This window comes from Zea mays, chromosome 5 (assembly GCF_902167145.1).
Source record: "Zea mays cultivar B73 chromosome 5, Zm-B73-REFERENCE-NAM-5.0, whole genome shotgun sequence".
NCBI lineage: Eukaryota > Viridiplantae > Streptophyta > Magnoliopsida > Poales > Poaceae > Zea > Zea mays.
This window is the reverse complement of record NC_050100.1, coordinates 12,942,173-12,965,536: the sequence shown is the minus strand read 5'-3', so window position 1 is coordinate 12,965,536 and position 23,364 is coordinate 12,942,173. Positions and strand designations below refer to the sequence as shown.

The 23,364-nt window shown below is 44.4% G+C and overlaps 2 protein-coding genes across 3 annotated transcripts; one reads left to right on the top strand and one right to left on the bottom strand.

Moving 5' to 3' along the window:
* The first annotated feature begins 11,048 nt into the window (after positions 1-11,048).
* On the top strand, positions 11,049-14,337 carry LOC100381668 (uncharacterized). Its single transcript, NM_001356631.1, has 2 exons — positions 11,049-11,320; positions 11,652-14,337. The coding sequence occupies exon 2, from the start codon at positions 11,678-11,680 to the stop codon at positions 13,919-13,921; it is 2,244 nt and encodes a 747-aa protein (NP_001343560.1). The 5' UTR covers positions 11,049-11,320; positions 11,652-11,677; the 3' UTR covers positions 13,922-14,337.
* A 1,935-nt stretch (positions 14,338-16,272) lies between these two features.
* On the bottom strand, positions 16,273-21,395 carry LOC100273078 (Alkaline phytoceramidase (aPHC)). 2 transcript variants are annotated; one of them, XM_008683189.3, is made up of 3 exons: positions 21,025-21,395; positions 20,558-20,913; positions 16,273-17,217 (listed from the first exon to the last, which is right to left on the bottom strand). In XM_008683189.3, the coding sequence occupies exons 2-3, from the start codon at positions 20,812-20,814 to the stop codon at positions 16,698-16,700; spliced, it is 777 nt and encodes a 258-aa protein (XP_008681411.1). In that variant the 5' UTR covers positions 20,815-20,913; positions 21,025-21,395; the 3' UTR covers positions 16,273-16,697. The 2 variants fall into 2 exon arrangements, with proteins under 2 accessions (XP_008681411.1, NP_001140999.1); NM_001147527.1 differs by having other exon boundaries at positions 16,464-17,217; positions 21,118-21,345.
* Positions 21,396-23,364: the final 1,969 nt, after the last annotated feature.

Genomic DNA, 23,364 nt, shown 5'->3' with positions numbered 1-23,364 from the left:
GCCGAAGTGCCAATTACAAAAGAATTGGAAGAACCAAAGACTCTGTTACCAGACATCAAAGAGGTGGCCGAAGCTCCATCGACAGAAAAGATGGAAGAAGCAAAAGCATCAACTGAGGGAACGAAAATATCAGAAATTTTGAGTCCCTCAGAAGAAATTAAAGCAACAAAAATTAAAAAGGGGCCAACAGCGACCCCAAAAAGAAAAAGAATGGTTAATGTGTTAGATGTTTTGGAAACAATTAAACTTCCAAGCACAATCCCGAAGAAGACTGCTAAAACTTCTGAGGGGCTTGCTAAAGTATCCGTTGTTGAGGCTCCGAAGCAACAAACTGAAGTTGGAACCGGGCTTTCAGAACCAACCAAGGTAATACCTTTGGAAGCAGAAGAAACAAAAATTGTAAGGGCAACTGAAGAAATGAAAATGTCAGAGCCTACTTTGGTCGAAGAAATTGATACTGCTGTCCCCGAAGCAACTTCCAAAATATACGATTATATTGTGCGTCATGCTTCGGGGGAAAAGTTATCGAAAGAAGAAGTTTTTGAAGCTAATCACTATGCCAAAGAATTGAAATATCCTAAGGGGGCACTAGTGTTCAATGGGACTGACGAAGAGGATTTCCTATACTGCCTCCCAGACAATAAAGAATTATCCGTCTGTCGGGAGATGTCTAGAAGTATGGGGTTTCCGAAGCTTGAGGCTGGATTATGTGCTATGACGAAGGAGGATCTTGCGGATAGTCTTGCGTACAATAGCCTGAAGGTATGAGAATTGGATGTTTACAAATTTTATAATTCGTAGCTCATTCTTTTGTTCTTATACCAACCTTTTTACATATAGGGTTTAATTCTAAGCAACGCATTGAGAGCACAAAAGAGTGCCGAAGATGAGAGCTATGAAATTGCGTTCAACAACCTACGATCAGAAGTTATTAAACTGAGAAATGAAGCTCTGGAAAAGGATAAAATTCTGCTCACATTGGTGGACAAGGTAAAGAAGGACGAAGCTACCTCAAAGGCCCAGGCCGAAGCCCAAAGACGTGAAATTAAAGATCTTCAGAAACAGCTAGCTAGAGCTAAAGAAGAGCGTATACTTGAAGAAACAAAACGCGAGCTTAGTGATCAACTGGCGAATCATTTAGAGATGAGTATTAAAGAGCTTCGTGCATCCCAGAGGAAATGTTATGTTAAATCCATAGAGTGCGTCAAAAAGATAAAATCTAGCTTCGCCAGCGTTGGCGCATTCTCTAGTGAAGAGAATTTTTCAAGAGGCAATCCTGAAGGCCCAATGGAGTGGATCAGTCATGAAGCAGAGGCCTTCGAGGAAATTTTGAATAGTCGTGGTGACATTTGCGCTTTTTCGGGTGCTAGGGGGATTGCTGCTGTTTTGGAGAGGAAAGGCTGCGAGCATGTAAAATCCCTAGCGCAGTCCGAAGCTACCTTGTCTTCTGAAGACATTAAAGACCCCTCACCCGAAGCAAGCATGGTTGGTGGGAAATTCTTCACCGATATCTGGGATAACGGCGGCCGAGAATCGGCGCAAGAAATTATTCAAAGGAGTGAAAAAGGCATCCACGATGCTAGAAAAATAACGGAAGCTACCGAAAAAAGTACAGAGCCCGAAGGGCAAATAGGTATTAATTAGTGGTTTTTATTATGCTGTAATTTTTAATTCCAGACTCTGCTCTCGGTTTGTAATAGTAATATAGCCGTATCTTTTCTTCCCCCAGAACCTGCTGAGACATTTCCGGGCCCCCACCCGAAGGGTGACGATGAAATTAGAAAAATGGCTGAAGCCATTATGGACAAGGTTGTCAACCAACTATTGAACGAAGTTGCAGAGATAGTACTTAAAGAGGATTAAATGCTATTATAGAAACATTTGAAGCGTAAAGATGTGTAATATATTGTAACTTTAAATGTAATATATAATCTATTTATAGTTTAATTCTTTACGATGCATGAAACTTTGCATACATACCGCTTTTTGAGCCTTCGGCGAAAAAACACCTTCCCTTCTTTTCATGCTTCGTGAAGAAAATCCTTTCTATATCTCAGGAATGTCCAAGCTTCGTGAAATATTTTCCGAAGCTATAAAAAAGTTTTGTGTTGCGTTTCCGATGTGGCTACACTTCATCTCGATTTGTCTTGTGCCTTAGCACGATTTTCTCTTTTCCAAAATATGTTCCGCAAGTCAACACTGTATCTCCTTCTTGTTCCAGATGCATTATGCTGTATGATGCTTATGTTATGCAAAAATGATGTGATGATGTTATGCCATGCAAAATGATATTTGTGCCACAGATATATATCCCTGTAATAAAGCACACACACTTTTTATATCAGCGCTGACTTTTCGCTGTAAGCCTCCCTTAGGAGCTTCTTCGCCTTTTACTTTCAGCGGAATCAGCGTTTATTTTTCGTTGTAAGCCTCCCTTAGGAGCTTCTTCGCCTTTTACTTTCAGCGGAATCAGCGTTTATTTTTCGCTGTAAGCCTCCCTTAGGAGCTTCTTCGCCTTTTACTTTCGGCGGAATCAGCGCTTATTTTTCGCTGTAGGTTTAGAAAACTTACACTACGCTCCCTTAGGAACGACTTTTTACTGTTTCGAACAATTTGTACTGTGTGCGTTAGATCAAGTTTTTGGTAATTCAAGGGTCCTCCAAATCATTATAAGTTTGTATGCTTCGACAACTCAAGCCTATGGAAAAAACATATTTTTATTATAGTAGAAAACGAAAGTATTACAGGGAATTGAAATTCAATAAAAGACATTTAAACTCTTCATAATTGTTTCTTATTGACAAAAGGGTAATAGTGAATGTAGAAGATGCAAAAGAACTGCTGTTGAGGTAGGATATTTGTCAATAAATGTGCTTCGACTCTGGCACCGTGTTGTTGACTGTGCGAGCTTCGGACCCCTCTCTGAAATCCCTCTGAAGATGATTGTGCTGACTCCCTTCTGGCTGTTGTCCTCGCTGGGTCGGCGGTGGCGGTGGAGGTTGCTGCCAAGATGCTTGGGGTTGGCTCGCCGAAGCAACAAAAGCTGCAGGGTGGTTGCCTACATATTCTGGAATATAAGGTGAATGATACGAAGCAGTATGCATGACCTGCTTCGGCTGACTCTGTTGCGCTGCTGCTTCCGCTATTTCCTTCTGCTTCTGGATGGTAACATGGCACATCCTGGTAGTATGGCCCTTGTCTTCACCACAGAATATGCAATATATTTTTCTTGGCTGGTCTCCAAACCTTCCCCCGAAGCCCCTGGCGCCTCTGCCCCTTTGCGCTGGCGGCCGAAAAGAACTCTGCTGTTGGGCCGAAGCTTGTGAAGAGTGTTGTGGCCTTTGCTGCTGGCTCCCTCGGTCATCAGTTTGAGCAGAGTTATGGATTGACCTAACATGCCTCGGGTGAAATCTTCCTCCGAAGCCCCTGGTCATTTCAGAGAACCTGAATGCTTTCTCCCTTCTTTGGCGGAAGTCATTGTCAGCTCGAATGTATTCGTCCATCTTCTGGAGCAGCTTCTCCAACGTTTGTGGTGGCTTCCTGGCGAAGTACTGCGCTGATGGTCCCAATTTCATTGGGCACTGTTTGCACTTGTGCCCTCAGGCGCAGAAACCTCCGGACATACGCCTGAAGGTACTCTTCATGGTCCTGGGTACACTGGAAGAGAGCCTGAGCGGTGACTGGCTTCGTCTGAAACCCTTGGAAACTAGTTATCAGCATATCCTTCAACTTCTGCCAAGAAGTGATTGTCCCTGGCCGAAGAGAAGAGTACCAAGTCTGGGCGACGCTCCTGACGGCCATGACGAAAGATTTTGCCATGACTGCCGTATTGCCACCATACGAAGATATGGTTGCTTCATAGCTCATTAGGAATTGCTTCGGGTCTGTGTGACCGTCATACATGAGGAGCTGGGGTGGCTTGTAAGACTGTGGTCATGGTGTAGCCTGCAATTCTGTTGAGAGGAAATCTTCATACCAGTCATCCTCATTGTGGAAGCCTTCCTGATGAAGCTCTCTGCGTGGAGGCCTTCGGCTTTGATCATCTTGAACAAGATGACGAACCTCCTCAGAAGCTTCGTCTATCTGTCTCTGAAGATCAGCTAGACGAGCCATCTTCTCCTTCTTGCGTTGCACCTGTTGCTGAAGGATCTCCAGGTTTTGGATCTCCTGATCCAGGTCATCCTCCGGAGGTGTTGGACTAACAGCCTTCCTCTTCTGGCTTCGGGCCTCTCTGAGAGAAAGGACATCCTGATTGGGATCCAGCGGCTGTAAAGTACCAGCCCCTGTCGTTGAAGCTCTTTTCGGCGGCATGACGAAGGTGATGCTTGCCGAAGTTGTTCAAAACTCAAGAAATGGAAGTGAGTTCACCGGAGGTGGGCGCCAATGTTGGCGACTTGTTCTCAAATGCTAGGAATTAAGAACAAGGCAACACAAAATGTTAAATGTTAATATCCTTCGCCCTTCGAAGAATTATTTCCCTAAGGATATAATGATTTTTGGACGAAGGTTATGAAGGACATACCTTCATCAGCATAAAATATAATAATGAAGAAGGGATCATATGAAGCATATAAGTTAACATGAACGATTATGTATCATTGACAAATCATTTCTATTTTATTATGATGAAAGAATAGAAATGATATCAAATTACAAATGTACCTTCAGCTTGTGAGAAGGTAAAAGTACAAGTGTGACGCAAAAGTCAATGCCAAATCAGCGTGAACAGTACATGAATACTGTTCACCTATTTATAGGCACGGGTCGCAGCCCATGCAAAATTATATTAATACCCATTACATTTAACAATAACCCTATAGTAATTCTTCGAGGTCTAATTTGGCTTTTCATCTTTAAGTCGGTTCCCCTTTTCTGCCGTTATGCCGAAGCTTTTCTGCATATAGCTTCGTGATCGTCTTATCCTTCGTCGTGATCACCTTTCGTCCCAGTCAAGCTTCGTCTTTAACCGTGCTTTTGTATACCCGCAATCTAACTTCGAAGGTACCTGTTTGCATATTTCTCTTGGAAAACATTGTTAAATCATGTTTTTGAGGACCTTCCAAAGCCGAAGGCCCCCAACACTTTTATAGGCAGACGTTTGTTGTAGGTATGTGCAGACTGTACCAGTGTGTCAAATTCTATGGCGATGCTGTGCATGCCTGATTTTGCCTTTGATTCGAGTGCTATGACGCCCTGTTTTTGCGGTAGGCTCTCTAGCATTGGCATATATGGGTGACAATGGGCTCTAAGATTTAAGGATCGAATTAGGATCAGATTCTATTTCTATTCATTTTAACTAAAATTTATTTAGAACTATACTATTCTGTGACTTCACCAATGTGTTGTCCCCAGTTGCTCCTTTGTACCCGCCAAAGAAAAAAAAAAGAAGACAAGTGTTCCTCTGAGATCTCTGCGGAGTGAATTCATCGGCCGGTCTAAGGTAGCCGAGCATGAACAGTACAGTAATGATTTAAGGAGGAAGTGGGCGGCAGCCTGAAATTTGGTTCAATCAACAAAGCGGCCCAGCCCAATGCGCCGGGTCACTCAGGGCAGGGCTAGGAACATCAGCCACTAGCTATGCCATGACGTGCAGGAGCAGGACGATCGATCACCATCAGAGGCAGAGCGAGCGCGTCATCCGGCGACTTCGCTGCGTCTGTTGGGGAGGGGACTCCCGTCTTGCATGCTGCCTCGATCGGCAAGGAGGGAGAGCCAAGGATTTGCAGGGCTGGGCTGGGCTCTACCTCTCCCTCTCCAGCCTTCATGAATACTGCAACCGGGGGGGGTGGGGGTGGTGGTGGGCCGGCCTGGCCTGGCCTGGGCTGCTCCTACCTACAGCAGTAATACTTTGTACCGTGGCAGTGTGTATGTACTATATATATGCTTCCAAAACGCCAGATCCAACCAAGTGGTGCGGAGTACGTGTGTCTGTCGGTATCGCTTCCCAAACGGTTCGAGCCAAATTGTCGCTGTCATACTCGACGAACGAAGCAGTCCTTTTGTTAGCAAAGCATAGTAGTACTCCACTGACGAGGTTGTCGCATAATTGAAGTTGAAGCGGAACAGACCTGCGCACCACCGTCAAACACGTGGCCGGGACCTGGTGAGTTTAGTCGGCGCACTAGTTCGTCCTGTCCTCACTCGAGTCGGCAAAATCAGGCCGCTCCGCTAGCAGCCTAGCGCTAGCGCTAGCACTAGGTCCTGAATTCGTGGAGCAGCTAACTAGCCAGAGTGCCAGACGCCTCCGATCCCATGACGCCATCGGCACTGGCAACTGTACCCATCGTTTTTTCTCTGGGTCCTTTCCTTCCGTGGCGCGAGCAAAATCTCGCAAGGAAGGCCGGAAACCACAGGGTAGCGCTGCTGCCGGGCGCCTGTCTGTCTACCCAACCCAACAGGACAGGAAGGAGTTCGCGCACGGGGGCGTGCTGCTGGCGTGCCATGCCATGCCATGCCATGCCATCATGCGGCGTGCGCCCCGTCCTCCCGTGCCACGCCTGGGCGGACAGTACATACACACGCCTATCCCCGTTGGTGAAAACCGCGGGCCCGCACGCACGCACGGGCCACGGGGTGGCAGAACGATCCTTCGCTGGTGGCCCCGTGCCGGCCCCCGCCCGCCAGGCGTTCCGATTCCGGGATCCGGCGGCACTGCAGTGCAGGGCCCATCGGTGAAATCCATTCCCGCGGGGACGGGGACAAGCGGACGCGGACGTGAGCGTCGGAGACTTCGAGAAGCGCCGAAAGGGACGCGCGCGGGTTCCCTAGCCTAGCCAGCCAGCGGGGGCGACAAGCGGTGGTCGACCGGCGTGGCCGTGGTGGCGATTGCTGCCGTCATCGATCGTGTCAGGCCGCCCGCCGTCTGTCGTCTTCGTCTCCGCCTGTCTGCGGCATCTCGGTTTCTGGCGCGAGAGGCCTCATCCACAAGACAACACGAGCATGCAGATGCAGGAAGCCGGAACCGAGCGGTAAAATAACTTGTATTTGACCGTACCGTAAACTCGTATTCGTTGTATTTGAGCTGTAAAAGAAACCAGTGGAGCCGACCGTTGACTCACCGATGACGCACCGGACTATTTGGTGGACCTATACGCAGAATAGTTCAACAGCGACTAGTTTGGTGCGTGGGGATTATTTATACTCTCTCCACCTGCCTTATTGAGTGTTTTGATGCCCACATTTAAACTCATGCATTGCTAGAGCATTGCAAGCACCACAAAGCCTAGTAAGGTGATTACAAAATCTTAATCTCGTGTTAGGACCTCATTAGTACAACTCAGAGCCACCTATAGCACACACCACATGCATTAGGCTTCTCTTGGTCAAGTGAAAGTCTATGGCTTATTACTCTTGGTGATCGGCATCACCTAGACGGCTTGGTGGCGATTGCAGCGCGGTGATCACCCCAGAGTATTTGTTGGTGACCCGACTCAAGTTTGTACGCGGTCATGAGGGATCCACTGCGCCGGAGTGGCAAAGGATCATCTCATAGTGAGCACTTGGTTCTTGCGGGGACCAAGGGGGAGCGATACCCTTGCGCGAGTGGTCCAACGAGGACTAGGGAAGAGTGCCGACTCTTCAATACCTCGGCAACAAAATGGAGGAGTCTTCTTAACCTTGCTTTACATTCCATATTTAAATTGACCATTTCACTTTGTTCAATTGCTTAGCAAATATTTGAAGTAATGACTTAGAGTTGTTGTTTTTCTAGTAGTATTCATTTGTTGCTAGTAGTTGGGTGAAGTTGGACTCTTGCTTAGGTTTTAATGTTTGTGGAATTTTTAGAAAAGTCCAATTCACCTCCCTCTCGGGCATCGTGATCCTTTCACCGTGCTGTAAAATACTCCTAGGACCACCTGTCGAGCCCTAAACTCCCTTGTATTGTGCTACCCTTAAACTGTAAAAGAGAGGGCACTTGCTCCAGAGCGAGGGAGGTCGATTTCACACTCAGACCGACGGCTTCCAAGTTCTCAAGCAACACAACTCTCAATGGATATAGGGTATTACGCTCTGGTGGCCTGAACCACTCTAAACCCTTGCGTTCTCGTGTCCATCTGTAAAGGCCAGACAAACACCTAAGCTTTCTGCTCATGCGAGGACTAGGGCGGGTGCAATCGACCATCGAACCGGAGGATTCACCCTTCAACAACCTCCACAGAAAGAATTTCGAGGGACTAATTTTTAGTCCATTCACTTTATTTCAGTTTAGTTTATAAATTAACAAATACGTAAACTAATTCATATTTTTGTTAATTTATGAACTAAAATGGAATAAAATAGAGGGTCTAGCAATTAGTCCCTAGAAACTAAACATCATCTTAGACAAACATATATGCTGACAATCCAACTAGTCTATGTCATGATTTTTTGATCTTTTACACTCTCTCCAACTTAGTAATTTGTTTTTGCCCAAAGTTGCTCCAAAATGTTGACTTTGCAAACATAGAGCTTTTCAACATCCTTAGATGTGTCAAAAAGGTTACTAGGGGTATATTCAACTTGTCCAAAGTATGAAACTAGATATTATTTATGTTTTCCAAGTTTTACCCCTCTATGGTTGGTTTTGAGTTGTTTCTGACTTAGAAGTGAGTTAAGTGGACTTATGCACCTGTGAATCATAGACTAGGCAAACAAGTTAATCCATAAGGGTGTGATGGTCATTAAATACCAAAATCAATTATAGAAATGGTAGAAGTCATCTCCCTTTCAGTTCTGATAGGGTTTGTTGGACCCTATGAACAAGGTGACTATCAGGTCATTAAGAGTGTGTTTGTTTCCCTTCTAAATTATATAAGTTGAATTATGATGAAAATGTAGGAGGATAAAATATCACATTAGTACCACAAATAAGCTGAAATAAGCTACTATTGGGTAGCTTATTTATAATCGCGAAATGATATTTTACCCTCCTAGCCTTCCACCATTATCCAACTTAGGGGATGTTTAAATAGGATTATAATCTACCTAGATTATACAATCCAATAACTTTTAAATTAAATGAGTTTAAAAGTTAATGAATTATATAATCTGGACAGATTATAATCCCAAATAAAATCATAAAACTATTGTGAGCGACTATAGAGACTTTATGAGCGTCGGACTGGTCTGTTGAAGGGTTGCTAAACCATATGCTTTGTGTATTCACTGTAATGGCTGTATCTGACATTGTGAGGTCAATATAACTATTGTGTCTCATGTCGTACAATCCCTACGAATGCTGATAGAATAGTGGGGCGGAAGATGTGTTTTTGTACACACACACATTTGGGAGGTTACAAGATATAGAAAATTATCATAATCAAACTCTGTTGGCGCATCTTATTGAAGGCCTACAAGTTTTGTTTTGAGACCAGGGTCCAAGTTTACTTAGTCCATCAGAAAATAATCAAAATCGGACATATTTTGAAGGACTTAAATTAATTTGAAAGAATCTTAGAGTTTTCAAATGTAAATTGAAAAAGGTTAAATAAAATAAATTTGGAACTATATCAGATTCATTGAAAGGTCATAGACCCAATTTCATTTTATAAAAATAGATATTTCTATGTTGCATAGAAAAATCATAAGTAACTGAAAGTTGAAAACAATAACCTTCTAAGAAACAAATATAGTGAGCATATATATGTCTCCAACAAAAAAAAAGCTCCGTTCTACTAACTTTAAAAAAACAAATAAAATAGCTCCATATTCTATCTACTAGGAGGTGTTTGGTTTCGAATGTTTAGTGATAACTAAGAATAATAAATATAGTCTAATTACAAAACTAATTATACAGTTGAAGACTAAAAGACGAGACAGTTTTATTAAACATAATAAGTCTATATTTAATACCTTTAATTAATATTCAAATATTTGACTACTTTAATATACTAGTTTCGTCGTCTTGTGTCACGTGTAAAGCATGTATGTCTGTTTTTCTACCCGCTTTTTTCTATAATAATAGGTTGTTATTACACCATAGATGAGTAGTGAGAAACCATCAACTTTCCATATAGTACTACATGCTAGCTAAAGGACGAGCGACCTATTAAAATGAGGTCGGGCTTTTTTCTGGCTCATATCTTCGTCATCCTTTAATTTCTGATATGTGGATCATATATTTATTTTGATATTAAATTTATTTTTATATACATTAAATATGATAGTATGTTGTTATAATACATAGATATTGTACTAGTAAATATTTAATACGACACTAACTAAACTTTTAGTCCAGAAACAAAATATCCCTAGACACGAATAATGTCAAGTCACGTCAACTGATCGTAGGACCGTAGCTCCAGCCATAGGTGTATTTTGGGCCGTGTCGGGCTGGTCCATGGCCCGAAAGATCGGACTCATGCTTCATGTATAGCTCAGCCTGGCACGGTTAACATATCAGACTGTGCCATGCCGGCCCATGGGCTTAATGCTCGACCCATAGCACAGTGTGGTAATCTTTAGGTAGGCCATGCTGACCCGTTTAGCACGACAGCCTAGTAACCAATTAGGTATGCTGGGCTGTTAAAGCACCCATGCAAAACTGTAGAATGAAATAAATATAGACCTTTAAATATAGATAAAACAACTATAAAATTGTTGTGAACATTGAGAACTACCGTCTATAAAACTTTAGCCTGTCATTACAGATAAGACAACAACCATAAAAGTGTTATAGAACTTCAAATATCTCATTACATTATTACAAAACTGTTATAGAAGTATAGAACTGTTTATATACGACTACAGATTAAATGGGTAGTGCCCTAAGTGGGTCGTGTCGTGCCGTCCATTAGACTCGATGCTCGGCCTATAGCTCGACCCATATATCGTGTTGTGACTGATCGGATCTGGTCCGCTAAACTTTGCGCCTTTGTGCCATGACGTGCCGTGTCGTGTTTGGATCAGGTCAAAAATATCATTGCCTCGTGGTGGCCTTTTAGCCCGGTTACACCTATACCCCTAGCCCAATAGAAACCGAAAGCCACCCCACAGGCCCGCCCACATCTCCCTCCGTCCCACTTCCCCGGCTATAGAGTTCAGTTTCTCTCCCCACTTTCCCCATTTTTACCGCACCTCTCTCTTTCTCTCTCCTCCGGTCCTCCCTCAACCCCAGCAGCTTCGTCTCCCCTCCCCTCTCCCCAGAAATCGGAACTAGATAGATAGATCAGCCCTATCTTTGCCTCCTCCCGGACGACTCGGCGCAAGGTCGCAGCTTTTCTCTCGATCTTTCGCGCTTCCTCTTTTTGACGCTTGCTCCGCATGGGGTTCCTGGAGATCTTTGGGGCGGTTCGCTGCTGAGATGGTTCGCCGCATCACGCGCTGCTGTGACTCTCAACAGGTGGGCTTCCGTAGACTTTCCACTTTCTTACTCCGATCTACTGTACGGAGCAGCCGGGGAGTAGTATTCACTAACCTTCTCTGCCGGCTGAGAGCGTGAGCTCGGTGGAGGAGTCCTGATCTAGCCAAAGATTGGATTTTTGTGGGGTTGATTCGAGGTGTTTTTTTTCTTGCGCGATTTGGTGGTGTGGGCTTCCTTCCTTTCATTTTCGTAGCATCTATCTTTATATTCCTTCCGATTTCGTGTCACTTCTAGTCCATATCTCGCACTAGTGATGACTTGCTTGACTAGTTTCTTGACTGGTTTCCTCTGTTTATCATCGTCGCTTCAGTTCTTCCGATCCGACGAGCCCCGGTGATGGACGGCACGCCGATCTCTGCGTCCTCTACGGCAGGCGTCGACGTTGGCGCGGTGGCGACCGGCACGCCCATGAAGAATGCGATGACGGCGGCCGCTGTCACCGAGATGGCGAGGCATCTCACAGTCGACACGGAAGACGCCTTCGCGGGCCTGCTGGAGCTCGCCGCTGACGACAACGCGGAGGGGCTGCGACGCGCGCTGGAGCGCGCGCCGCCTGCCGCCGCGGACGAGGCCGGCCTCTGGTACGGCCGCCGGAAGGTCCTGGAGCACCGCACTCCGCTGATGGTCGCCGCCACCTACGGGAGCCTTGCTGCGCTCCGCCTGCTGGTGTCCCTCTCGTCTGTCGACGTCAACCGCCGTTCGGGCACGGATGGCACCACTGCCCTCCACTGCGCCGCCTCTGGTGGGTCACGGTCGGCGGTTGAGGCCGTAAAGCTGCTGCTAGGAGCGGGGGCAGACACTGACACCACGGATGACGCTGGGCGTCGTCCGGCTGATGTGATCTCTGTGCCACCGAAGATGTTTGATGCTAAATTCGCCCTTCAAGATCTTCTTGGATTCCCGAAGTCTGAGCACGGCATGCTTCGGGTGGTGACAAGGTCCACCAACTCGATCTCATCACCCGTTTCATCCCCCACTGCAGAGGATGCACGGTCTCCGTCTGCTTCTGTGTTGATGATGACAAAGTTTGCTGACTTGCCTAGGGTTGCGACATCAGAGAAGAAGGAATACCCAGTGGATCCATCCCTTCCGGACATCAAGAACAGCATCTATGCTTCTGATGAGTTCCGCATGTACTCGTTCAAGGTCCGCCCTTGCTCACGGGCATACTCTCATGACTGGACTGAGTGCCCCTTTGTCCACCCAGGAGAGAATGCTCGGCGCCGAGACCCCCGCAAGTACCACTACAGTTGTGTGCCATGCCCAGATTTCAGGAAGGGTGTGTGCCGTCGCGGAGACATGTGTGAATATGCTCATGGAGTGTTTGAGTGCTGGCTCCATCCAGCACAATACCGGACACGCCTATGCAAGGATGGCACAAGCTGTAACCGCCGCGTCTGTTTCTTTGCCCACACAACTGATGAACTCCGCCCATTGTATGTCTCCACTGGATCAGCGGTGCCATCCCCAAGGGCTTCAGCAACAGCTGCTATGGAGATGGCTGCAGCAATGGGCTTAATGCCCGGTTCCCCATCATCGGTTTCAGCGGTGATGTCCCCATTTACCCCTCCAATGTCCCCTTCGGGCAATGGGATGCCCCCTTCATTGGGCTGGCAGCAGCCAAATGTTCCAACATTACACCTTCCTGGCAGCAGCCTTCAGTCAAGCAGGCTCCGAACGTCACTCAGTGCAAGGGATATGCCTGCTGATGACTACTCCCTGATGCCGGACTTCGATTCCCAACTTATGAATGATCTATGCTATTCCCGTCTCGGTTCATCCACAGGGAACCACTCTGCACGGACCAAGTCCCTGAATCCATCAAACCTGGATGATCTCTTCTCTGCCGAACTGGTATCATCCCCGAGGTATAGTAATGGTGATCAGGGTGCTATGTTTTCACCTTCTCACAAGGCTGCTATCCTGAATCAGTTCCAGCAGCAGCAGCAAGCACTGCTTTCTCCAATCAACACAGGAGTTTACTCTCCAAAGGCTGTGGACAACAAGCAGTTACCTTCACACCCATCTCTGCTGCATGCATCGCTTGGGATGCCCTCCCCTGGCCGGATGTCTCCACGATGTGTCGAATCAGGCTCCCCGATGAACTCCCACCTAGCTGCTGCTCTTGCCCAGCGTGAGAAGCAACAGCAGACGATGAGAAGCCTCAGTTCTCGTGACCTTGGGCCCAGTGCGGCACGAGCTTCAGCTCTCGGCTCCCCTCTAAGCACATCATGGTCTAAGTGGGGATCTCCTTCAGGGGTACCAGATTGGGGCGTAGATGGTGAAGAATTGGGTAAGCTCCGCCGCTCATCGTCGTTCGAGCTCAGGTCTGGCGGCGATGACCCTGATCTCTCCTGGGTGCATACACTGGTCAAGGAATCTCCGCCAGAGAAGCAAGTTACTACGTCCGAATCAATTAATTCCGTTGGACCCTCACCACTAATGCCTCCCAGCATGAACAACGGCGGCGAAGGTTCTGGCCTGAACACCCAGCTGGATGGGCGTGACCAAGCCGCGGTTTTAGGGGCACTGCTTGAACAGATGCAGCTTGATCAGCAGATTGGTAGTCTAGCAACATAGGCGTGCAACGAGCCTGGAAGGTGTGAGGGTACTATATTCTTATCTACTGAATTCCAAGTTCTTTTCCCCCTGTCAATTATGGTATTCAACAAAGATGGATAGCTGAAGGTGGTGGCTCAGAGATTGGTTTTTCTTTAATTTTGGAGGTAAATCATACGCATTATTGAGGTCCCAGTAGGTTAAAAGAATGAAGTTCCTCGTCTGGGGTTGTTCCAAGGCCAACCCAGGTAGAACTGCACCCCGGCAGCATCGGTCTCATTGATTGAAGTTCTCTGTTTTGTTAATTAACCCCTGTTAAGAAAAAAAGAAGGCGTGTTCGCCGTGTCGGAATTCTTTCCTTCCTCCCCTAGTGTTTATTTCAATATGATATCGATACCTGATGTACTACTGGTGGTGTAAGAGGTTGCTTGGGATCCTATAGTAGTTCTGTCGAGTTCCAAAAGTTTTTTTTTTTGCGGTTCCACCCTTTACCATTCGTCGTGGATTATCTTGTGGCCTTGTTTTTTTTTGTTAGACCTTGAGGCCTGCGTAATCCTCCTGGATGATATTTGCAATAATGTAATATTGTTTTCGAACTTGTTGCTGTTGTTCCAGTCTCGCCATTTGTATTCATCTGGACTATATCCTCGCCTGTGTATCTCGTGATATGCTGAGGTGTCGCACAGACGGTTGGTGGAGTTCGGTTGGGACGATCGCCTTTTTCAGCTGTGCGTTCGTGCGATGCAAAAATTGACTAGTAGATGGCTTGGTTAGCGGGCTTTGGATGTGCTCATGCGTGGAATGTTAATCTGCTACTGCTGCGAAATTGGAATCGTATCCTCGTCTGTCCCCGCCCAGCTCGTGATTCGAATCCCCACCGGCGTTTCGTTTCGTGGACACGAGTATTGGTGGCAGGATTCTTGTGTGTGTGTTCTTTATGCTTCCGTGAGTGCGTAAAAAGCATGCTGATCCTTGGACCAAAAACATGCTGATATTTTGTCTTTTCACCTTTATTTATTACAAAAAAGCAACAACTGCCCTTTCTTTCTGACCAGAAGAGAAGAGTCATGCTGATCCAAGTCTGAAGTGCTTCTGCTTGAAAATTGTGGCGACAGCCATTTCAGTTTTGCATAGTTTTATTTAACTTACAGACTCCTATAGGTAGCTGTTGTAGAAAGTACCCCCGAAAAAAATCAGATTTAACAGCACCAAAGTTTTGTTTGAGATCGTAGGGTCATGGCTCCCAGCAGCTGAACGTTTGCGCCGCTTCTACGGTCCCCCGTCCGGAAAGCGCAGGGATTCAGGTACGTCTAGGTCCAGCAGCAGCAACCAGGACGACGCAAGGCTCATGCCTTGCCAACGTGCAGGACGCATGGGTTGCTAACTTGCTATCTCTATTTCCTTTCCTGGGACATGCCCTACAGTTAAGTTGCTACCTGTACTCCCTTTCTCATGGACCACTCTGTTGAGCACATGCTCGCACCTTCCCTCCGTACCAATACCAATTGGTTCATCAGAAATGAGAAGCCACACCTAGAGTAAGAGACTGAGAATAGATGGGATCCCTTGTGGTAACTTCATCATCTAATATCCAGGTTTTCTGGCTAATTATTACTTTAGGTCATTCTCAATGCATAGTCTCATCACACTATTTATTTTCAAGACTGCTATGTCAAGATTTGTTTAGAAGACAATACATCCAGAATTGTCTCCATGAAATTTTTTCATCTCTCATAAAATTATATATTATATCATCCTATTTGCTTATATGTAATATCATCCTATTTTTATATGTTATATCATCCTATTTGCTTATGTGACGTGCCATTTAATGAATATAAAACTCCCATCGAAAATGGACTTATAGCGGCAGTTTTTGTTTGGTTTTGCTTCTCCCCACCTTATTTAGATTCTAGGAAACACAAATTCTTTCGATTATCCATTTCTCAAATATTCCCTCAATTGTTCTCTCGTTATCTAGTTCAACTGTGCACTGTCGATTCTATGAGAAACATAAACAATCTGTGTTTGATAGGATTCTCGTTTATTTCCATCCATAAGCGGGTAACAAACGAAACCAAACAAGCCAATAGTGACTTTGTCAATTGTCATGCCTGCAAACACATGCTAACAACGATGGTAATCTTTAGTACGTCTTTTAGAAGTTTCATTCAGACAAAGACAGTATTATGTAGTCATCCAAACTTGCAAAAATGGCAAGAACCCATAGGTGTTTCCATCAGTAAAACGATGATAAACAGCCTGGGCCACCCGATAAACAGACTAGACATCTGCAGTCGTGCTTCCTACGACGCAGTGCATTCGAAAATAACCATCAGAGCGAGAACAGCTCAACTCGGGAGAGTTGTCCATTGGCACCAACACAAGTCAATGAATTAACGGTCATCATATGGAAGGATGTATCCCCATGCGGAGTGATGATAACTAGTACAACTGGACTCCATTCAACGACAAACGAATAAACAAATAACCCTGTCCTATTACCACCAAAAGGCAATTGCAAAGAAACCAAAAGAAAGATGGCCAAAACTAGGACACCAACCAACCACTCCAACTAATCTCCGTTCGATGATTAAGTATGGTACAAAACAGGTGCCAGTCAAAAGTTACCGAAATCCAGTGTGACATCAGAACATTTATAGTCCGTAATCATTTGGATGCCCATATACAAAAATGCCACAACTTGTCTGCGCACATTGGGTGGGGGATGGGGTGGGGGATAGACATTAGCTTACTGGCGGTGGACTGAGTAGCATCAGTGTTAAGCAGAGACAAATCATTCCCTCTTCTTCTCTGGTTTCTGGACCTTGACATAAGGCAAAAATCCAAGAAGGTAGGTGATTCGCGCCTCCCACCCGCGCTGCTGAGCCCGACAGAACATTAGGAATGTGTTTGCATAGTATGAGTTGAGGCCCATAAGCACATGCCACCATGCGTGCCCCTGCGGGTTGACATACCAATGCGAAAGCTTCTTGCAGAAGATGCGATCAACTAGCCAGCAGAGAGTCCCAAGGGTTAACGTGAGAACCCACAGCTTTGCGAGCCGCTTCGCAGCCACGTCTTTGGTCTGTATGTAGTACTTGTACATCCGGGGGATGCAGAGGAAGCAGAGGCCAATGTAATGCAGCTTGAATACGAATTGGAACCGGGCAAAGAAATGAACTACAGCAAAGGCAGCACCATATAGGAAAAGGAAGGTTGGCATTGTGCTCCTGTAATGCCAGTCCGGCGAATAAAGGACATACATATAAAGAAGGATCTCCCAGACCATTGGAGTCTCGTCACTCTGTTGTAGGCTGGAAAACAGAACATCAACAAAGGAACATGTTACCAAAAAAAGAATATCATGCACAAAATAGAGTAAACGTTATGAACAAAATAGAGTAAACGTTATGAAAATTAAGTACAAGATGACTAAACAGGTCACAGAGATAGGAAGTTTATGAAAATATCCAGCAGTAAACAGTATGTCAAAACAGTGTGCTCCCCCAAAAAACTGATAACCCAGAAAATCACAACCCTTCACACTCCTAAAAGGCAGAATAAAATTTCAGTTTTGAGTATGGGTTCCTGTTTGGTTCGTGCCCTACCAGGCATCCGAGCGTCCAAAATCGGACGCTGGGTAGCTGACTGGGCCAGGCAGCTCCAGCAAGGAGCGGAGCAAACGGGCCCTAGTCATCGTTTCAGGCAAGCAAAACTGAAGTTACATGGATCAGTCCCAATTTCAAATAAATTCTCTATGCTGATTTGCTGACTAAAGTATACGGCAAAGGTCAAAATGTTAGTGCTTTGATATCATTTGATACACTAAATGATTGGTCAGACTTAGGGTCTGTTTCGTCCAGCTATAGATTTCTAAAAATCTTATTCTGGCTGTGAGCTGCTGCGAGCAGACGGTTGTGAGAAAGCTAAAATATATTTGGTTGAACCACTGTCAACTGTAGATTCTGTAAGGGCATGATAACTTGGTAACATGGATGGCAGGAATCTAGAAAATCTAGGATATGAGGTGATTCTAAATTGAACTATATAAATCTACAGATTTTCAGAAATATATTCTGCTATTATACCCCTTTGGTTGAGATTCCAGATTTTTGGCAACAAATCTGGTTTAGAAAGCTGAACCAAACACACCCTTAAGCTGCCAGTTGATCCATCATAAGAGACAACTACATTACCTTAGTTTTTTTTCCATGCACCTGGTGATGAAGATTGGGTAAAAACATAAAATAGAACAAAACGGATCTCTCAACAAATGTGCTAATCAATGGACATCAGAACAGATAGAATTTTGGCCATCACAATCACGACATATGCCAAATGGTTGTTGGTCAGCAAGTGCATCAATATATTGCCAAAAGTGAAACCATATGTGCCAAAACGGACACAAAAAATATGGATTTCATGTAGTTTCTATAGGCATGTGCATGCAAGGTGTATTTGGTGGGAGTGGGGACAGAGCCATTTCCATGAGGTAGATAAAAAACATCGACCTGTGGGGGTAAGACAGCCCCCGAACATTATATTAAGAAGACCTCACATAGGTCGAGAAAACGCCTGAACCCCTGCCCCACCCATACATAGCGGCATCGTAGCCCATGTGAGAACACGACTGCGACCGGGACCTTAGACCTGTGCTTTGGCGTGAGACAAACGAGGGGATTTTTTTAACCACAACCTTAAATGTTACTCGGGCCACCTAACCAACTCAGCTAGAGGCCCTTTCGCAACTTCAGGTAGATTAGGAACGGTTTGCACAAAATGAACCCAAGAATCCCAAGGAAAAAATAAACATAACAGGAGAAAGAACGCTGAATAAGCAATATTGACAATGTTTCACAGACAATTTCAACCATGTTTGTTTGCAGGCTAGATTTTTTGTACAGCAGAGCTATGCTTAAACTCTTGTGCAAGCTAATGCTGAAAGACCTGTGCCAAAAAGTTGAGACACTACTCTAGCACATGGACCAGTGTCAGTCAAGAGAAATTACGAAGAAAAACACTCCTGAGGAACCCCATGCAGTGTGTAACAGATTTTTTTGGAAGTTGTTACTTCTTTTGCACAAAAAAAAAGATCAATGCAAACATTACATGGTGAGCCCACTGTGCAGCGCAAAATGCACGTGAATATCGTGCAATGCGCAGAACAAAAAGGTAAAGATTGCACAAAAAGAGTCCAACAATACTATGTTCCATGTCACCCAATGGCCGTCAGCTCAACAAATCAAATTGTGCTAAATTATGTAGCTTTGCAGCACCAAAGCAGATGGTTTTGGCAGAATGCACACTCCACAAAGTTTTGCAAAGTTCACCTATGTAACGCCCCCCCAACCCCGACAAATTGACCCTCCATATGCACTCGTGTGTTCACACCATACAATAAGTCACAGTCAAAAAATAAGTTTACCCACCTAGCAATTTAATATAGCTAAGCCCCCACACCCTAATGGTTCTTCCCGACTTCGTCCCTTAATGGGTGTATCAATATTCTGAAAGTTCATCTACTGAATCTGCACATAATCCAAGAGATAGATATTGTTAGGGACTAGGGAACGAAGGAAATATGAGTGAAAGACGGGCGACCGGCACTCCCAGGAACTCCAGCATGCTGGCTCCACCAAGATAGAAGTGGAAGAGAACAGAGTATGGTACGGGTACGGCACAAAGTGCAGGGACAACTACTCTATTACCCTGCTTAGTTCTCCACCAATTCACTCATTAACCTATATTACAATCCAGGAGTTACACAGCCCACTCACTAAGTAAATTCCTGCAGCCTTGGAACCAGCCGTGCGTCGTGCGCTGCCTAAGCCCCTTCTGCTGTCCCGGTTATAACAGATACCTTCCGCTTTTCAATCATAATATATAACACTAGAAAAGATTACACAATAAAAGGAGCAATAAACTGTCCAACAGATTTTTTATATAAGAAAGCTATGAAACAATGGATGAACTCCATAACTAAAATTCTACAGAGACAAGCAAAAAGATGAATACTTGAGAAAGATAAATAATGCAGATGTTCTTGATGAAGAATCAAAGCTAGAAGGAACAAATTGCAAATTTCTTTACAGTTAATGGATAACATATTCTTATTTATAGAAGATTAACAGCTCATCTTCTGTGCAGTTTTGTATACAAAACGGCTAAGTGAAGAAATGATCTCCAGTCTTACACAAACGTCCCTTCCCAAAATGGTATCACCAGTTCTAACTTTAATACATACATGCCTCCCTCTGGTCAAAAAATATTCATCATGTTTGACAAATGGTCTTTGATGCATATCTTTGACTTCTAGAATGCCCGTAAAATCCTTCAATTTATGAGAATTTACTAGTACTTTTAATATGGATTGCGTGTAAATTTTTATTAAGGTTTGATCGAATCCTTTCTTAAACACCATGTTTTTGTGGTCAGATGGAGTAGAGAAAAACATATAGGTAGGTGTACCATGGCAAAGAAACAACACAAGAATATAATGCACAAGGCCATTCCATAATGAGCTGAACTCGAACAAGTGCATTGGAGAAAAGAATAAGGTCTAGTTATAACAGTTTCTCAAGTAGCTACTAGTAATCACATAGTTAAAAGTATCATTTCACATACATAAACTTTCAATTTTAAAAGGAAACTTACACAAGTTGCAAGGTGGCATGAAAAATCATACTCCCAATAGCAAGTATCATATTGGATATGTGCAGGACACTGAATCGCTTCTCAAAACCTTGGCGGAAAGCATTCACTAATCCAATAAGCGCCAAAAGAACACATGGGACATTAGAAATTGTGTTGTAGAATTCTGCTATATATGATGAGTGTGCATAATTCTCCTCGCACAACTCAGTTGTTGATGTAACAGGCCCCCAGAAGCTCGCTACCATTGAATCTGCCATTTTTATCTCTTGATTTGCTACCCTAACAACAGCTTATGTCACCAGAGTTAGAGATCAGTATGACTTGTGCTAAATCATGAGTGCCCTCAGAGAAATAACCTGCAAGGATGATATGCAAATGTTGTCAGGATTCTAAAAAGCGGCACTAAGCGCACGCTTCAGCGCGCTGGAGCGCCAAGAGGACGGGTAACGCTTCGCTTTGGGGCATACGCGCTCCCGCGGCCCTCACACTGCGCGCGGCGCAGGGATCGGGCGCCGTTGACGATCCACCGGAAGCGGGCGGAGAGAGAGAGGGGCACGCACGCAGGGTCACCGGCCGGTGTGCGGAGGATCGAAGGCGAGGGCGCGAGGCTGAAGGGAAGCCGCTGACGCCGTCGCTGAGATCCCGAGCCTGGGCGCCGTCGCTGAGATCCCGAGCCTGAGCGCCGTCGCTGAGATCCCGAGCCTGAGTGCCGCCGCCGCCGCCTGCGTGCCGAGCGCGAATAAGGGAGGAGCGGAAGATGGAACGCCGGCGCTGCGAGGAAGATGAAGATGGGGCTGCGGCTGTGTGCCTTCGCTCAGTGAAAAAAAAAACTAGGGTAAAGAAACGTGTGGGTCTCGTGGAACGAATCAATGGGCTTTTAGATGGGCCACCAAATAAAAGTCCATAATATTCCTTTTTTCTTCGTATTTTTTCTAACTTTTTTTTGACACATCATAGGTGTTTTTGGTTTAGCTTAGGGAATGACAATGGAAATAATTGCGGCCAGAATCTGTTACAGTAGAATGATTAACACCGATTATTTGGTTGCTGGGATTTACGTTTTTTATTTCCATTGCGATGTTTGCTTGCTGCTAAGAACTATACGTGTTCAAATGTCAGGTCATGGTATATTTAACGTGGTCTGTATCTGACCCGTGTTTAGTGTCGTGTTAGGTTGGGTTGGTCCGTGTTTGACGTGTTGGATCGAATTTTTTTGTCAATAAATATGGCTCGTATCCGTCCCGTGACGAACACAATTAGTCAGATTATTTTTTTAAGATTATTTTCCTACTATGATTGGTTAATCTCAAAGAGAAGTATTTTTATTACATGTATTTTAAAGCTTAACCTTATAACGAGAATAAGCTCTTTTTATTCTAAAAGGGGAGGTTCCTTAGATATATTTGAATCTTTAATGACTAGTTTGGGAGCCAAAAAAAGGTTAGAGGGGCTAGCCCTGAGGGCAAATGCATTAAATGATTATTACAATACTTTCTTAGGTGCATATTATGTCACGAGCATCACGGCTATTTTATGACACACTGCTCTTCACGGTTGCTATAATGTAAATATGTTCTCGCCTATTGACCTAATTGTGTGCCATTGTCATTTAAGACCAAGATTTGTATTCGTCTTAGACCCTGTTTGGGACAGTTTTGTCTTCAAGAAAAATGGTAGAGCTGGTGGAGCAGGTCATTAAGTGCTCCAGAGAATCATGGAGTCGAAGCTGTAAATCTTTAAAAGACATTTGGATAAGTAATTTTATTTATTATTTATATTAAAATTATTTTAAAACTATTTAAATTGATGTTATAAACTACAGTTTCATATTGGAGTTGGAACCTAGAGGTATCCCAAACACCCCCTTAATACACATATTTAAGAGGAGCAATCTATATCATAGAATTCCAATAAGCTTCACTGACATGTCTTTAAACATTTATTTCTCTTTCAATCGATACTTATTCTTAATTCATACTTTTTTTGTTTCTGCCAAGGTTTAATGTGTAGATCTTGTATTCCCATGCCTCATATTCCAACGTGCATTGTTTTACAAGTATTCATCACCTGTATGCATGAATATAGAGGGAGCAATATTTGCACTTTAAATCTTCGAGACTAGTGTTGTTTTAAGTCTATTTTGTACTTAGTCTCAAACTGAAAGGGATATATAGTTTACGTGTAAGGAAAATGCTTCCACTGCATTCTCAATTGATATCAAAGATCCCTTGGTATAACTCAATTGGCTTTATTATCGTATCCATTGTAAAGACCGTTATCCATTGTTGAGAAAAGGGAGTGCTTTCGTTGCACATTCGTTCGGCAAACACCCTTGCTCAAACCTAAGTTTTAAAAATTCCATATTTGTGATGAAAAGGCCATACAAATATACTATGTTTTTTGTGCTTAATCCAAACGGGGAGAAATAATTAGACCAAAGCAAAAGGATCGCACCACCAAGTATCTTCAAAATTTGTTAGTCTTCCAAAATGGTACTCTTTCATTAGAGAAACCCTCTCGATGGATAAGAGGAGAAAATATTTTATGCCAATAGGGAGATTTCTTTTACTCAGGGAGTATTTATTTGGCCAAAACAAAATCATATTTGATTTATCCGATGCTATATCCAGTACAACATCGGACACAATGATAAGCATAAAACTGAATAACATATTTGTTTTTTTTCTGAGAGCGAGCAAGGGTGCGTCCCGTCTACTCGTTGAAACGTCGGATCATGTTGGGTAGTGGAGCATTTATCACGGCCCGTACTCGGTGCGTGACTAGTGTCGGTCCGGACCGAGTTGGTC

Excerpts from the sequence above, each read along its gene's own strand:
- LOC100273078 (XM_008683189.3), bottom strand. The coding sequence starts at position 20,814 with ATGGCAGATTCAATGGTAGCGAGCTTCTGGGGGCCTGTTACATCAACA. Across the intron at positions 17,218-20,557 it reads CATGCCACCTTGCAACTTGT|CCTACAACAGAGTGACGAGA; the intron begins GTAAGTTTCCTT and ends TCTGTTTTCCAG.
- LOC100381668 (NM_001356631.1), top strand. The coding sequence starts at position 11,678 with ATGGACGGCACGCCGATCTCTGCGTCCTCTACGGCAGGCGTCGACGTT.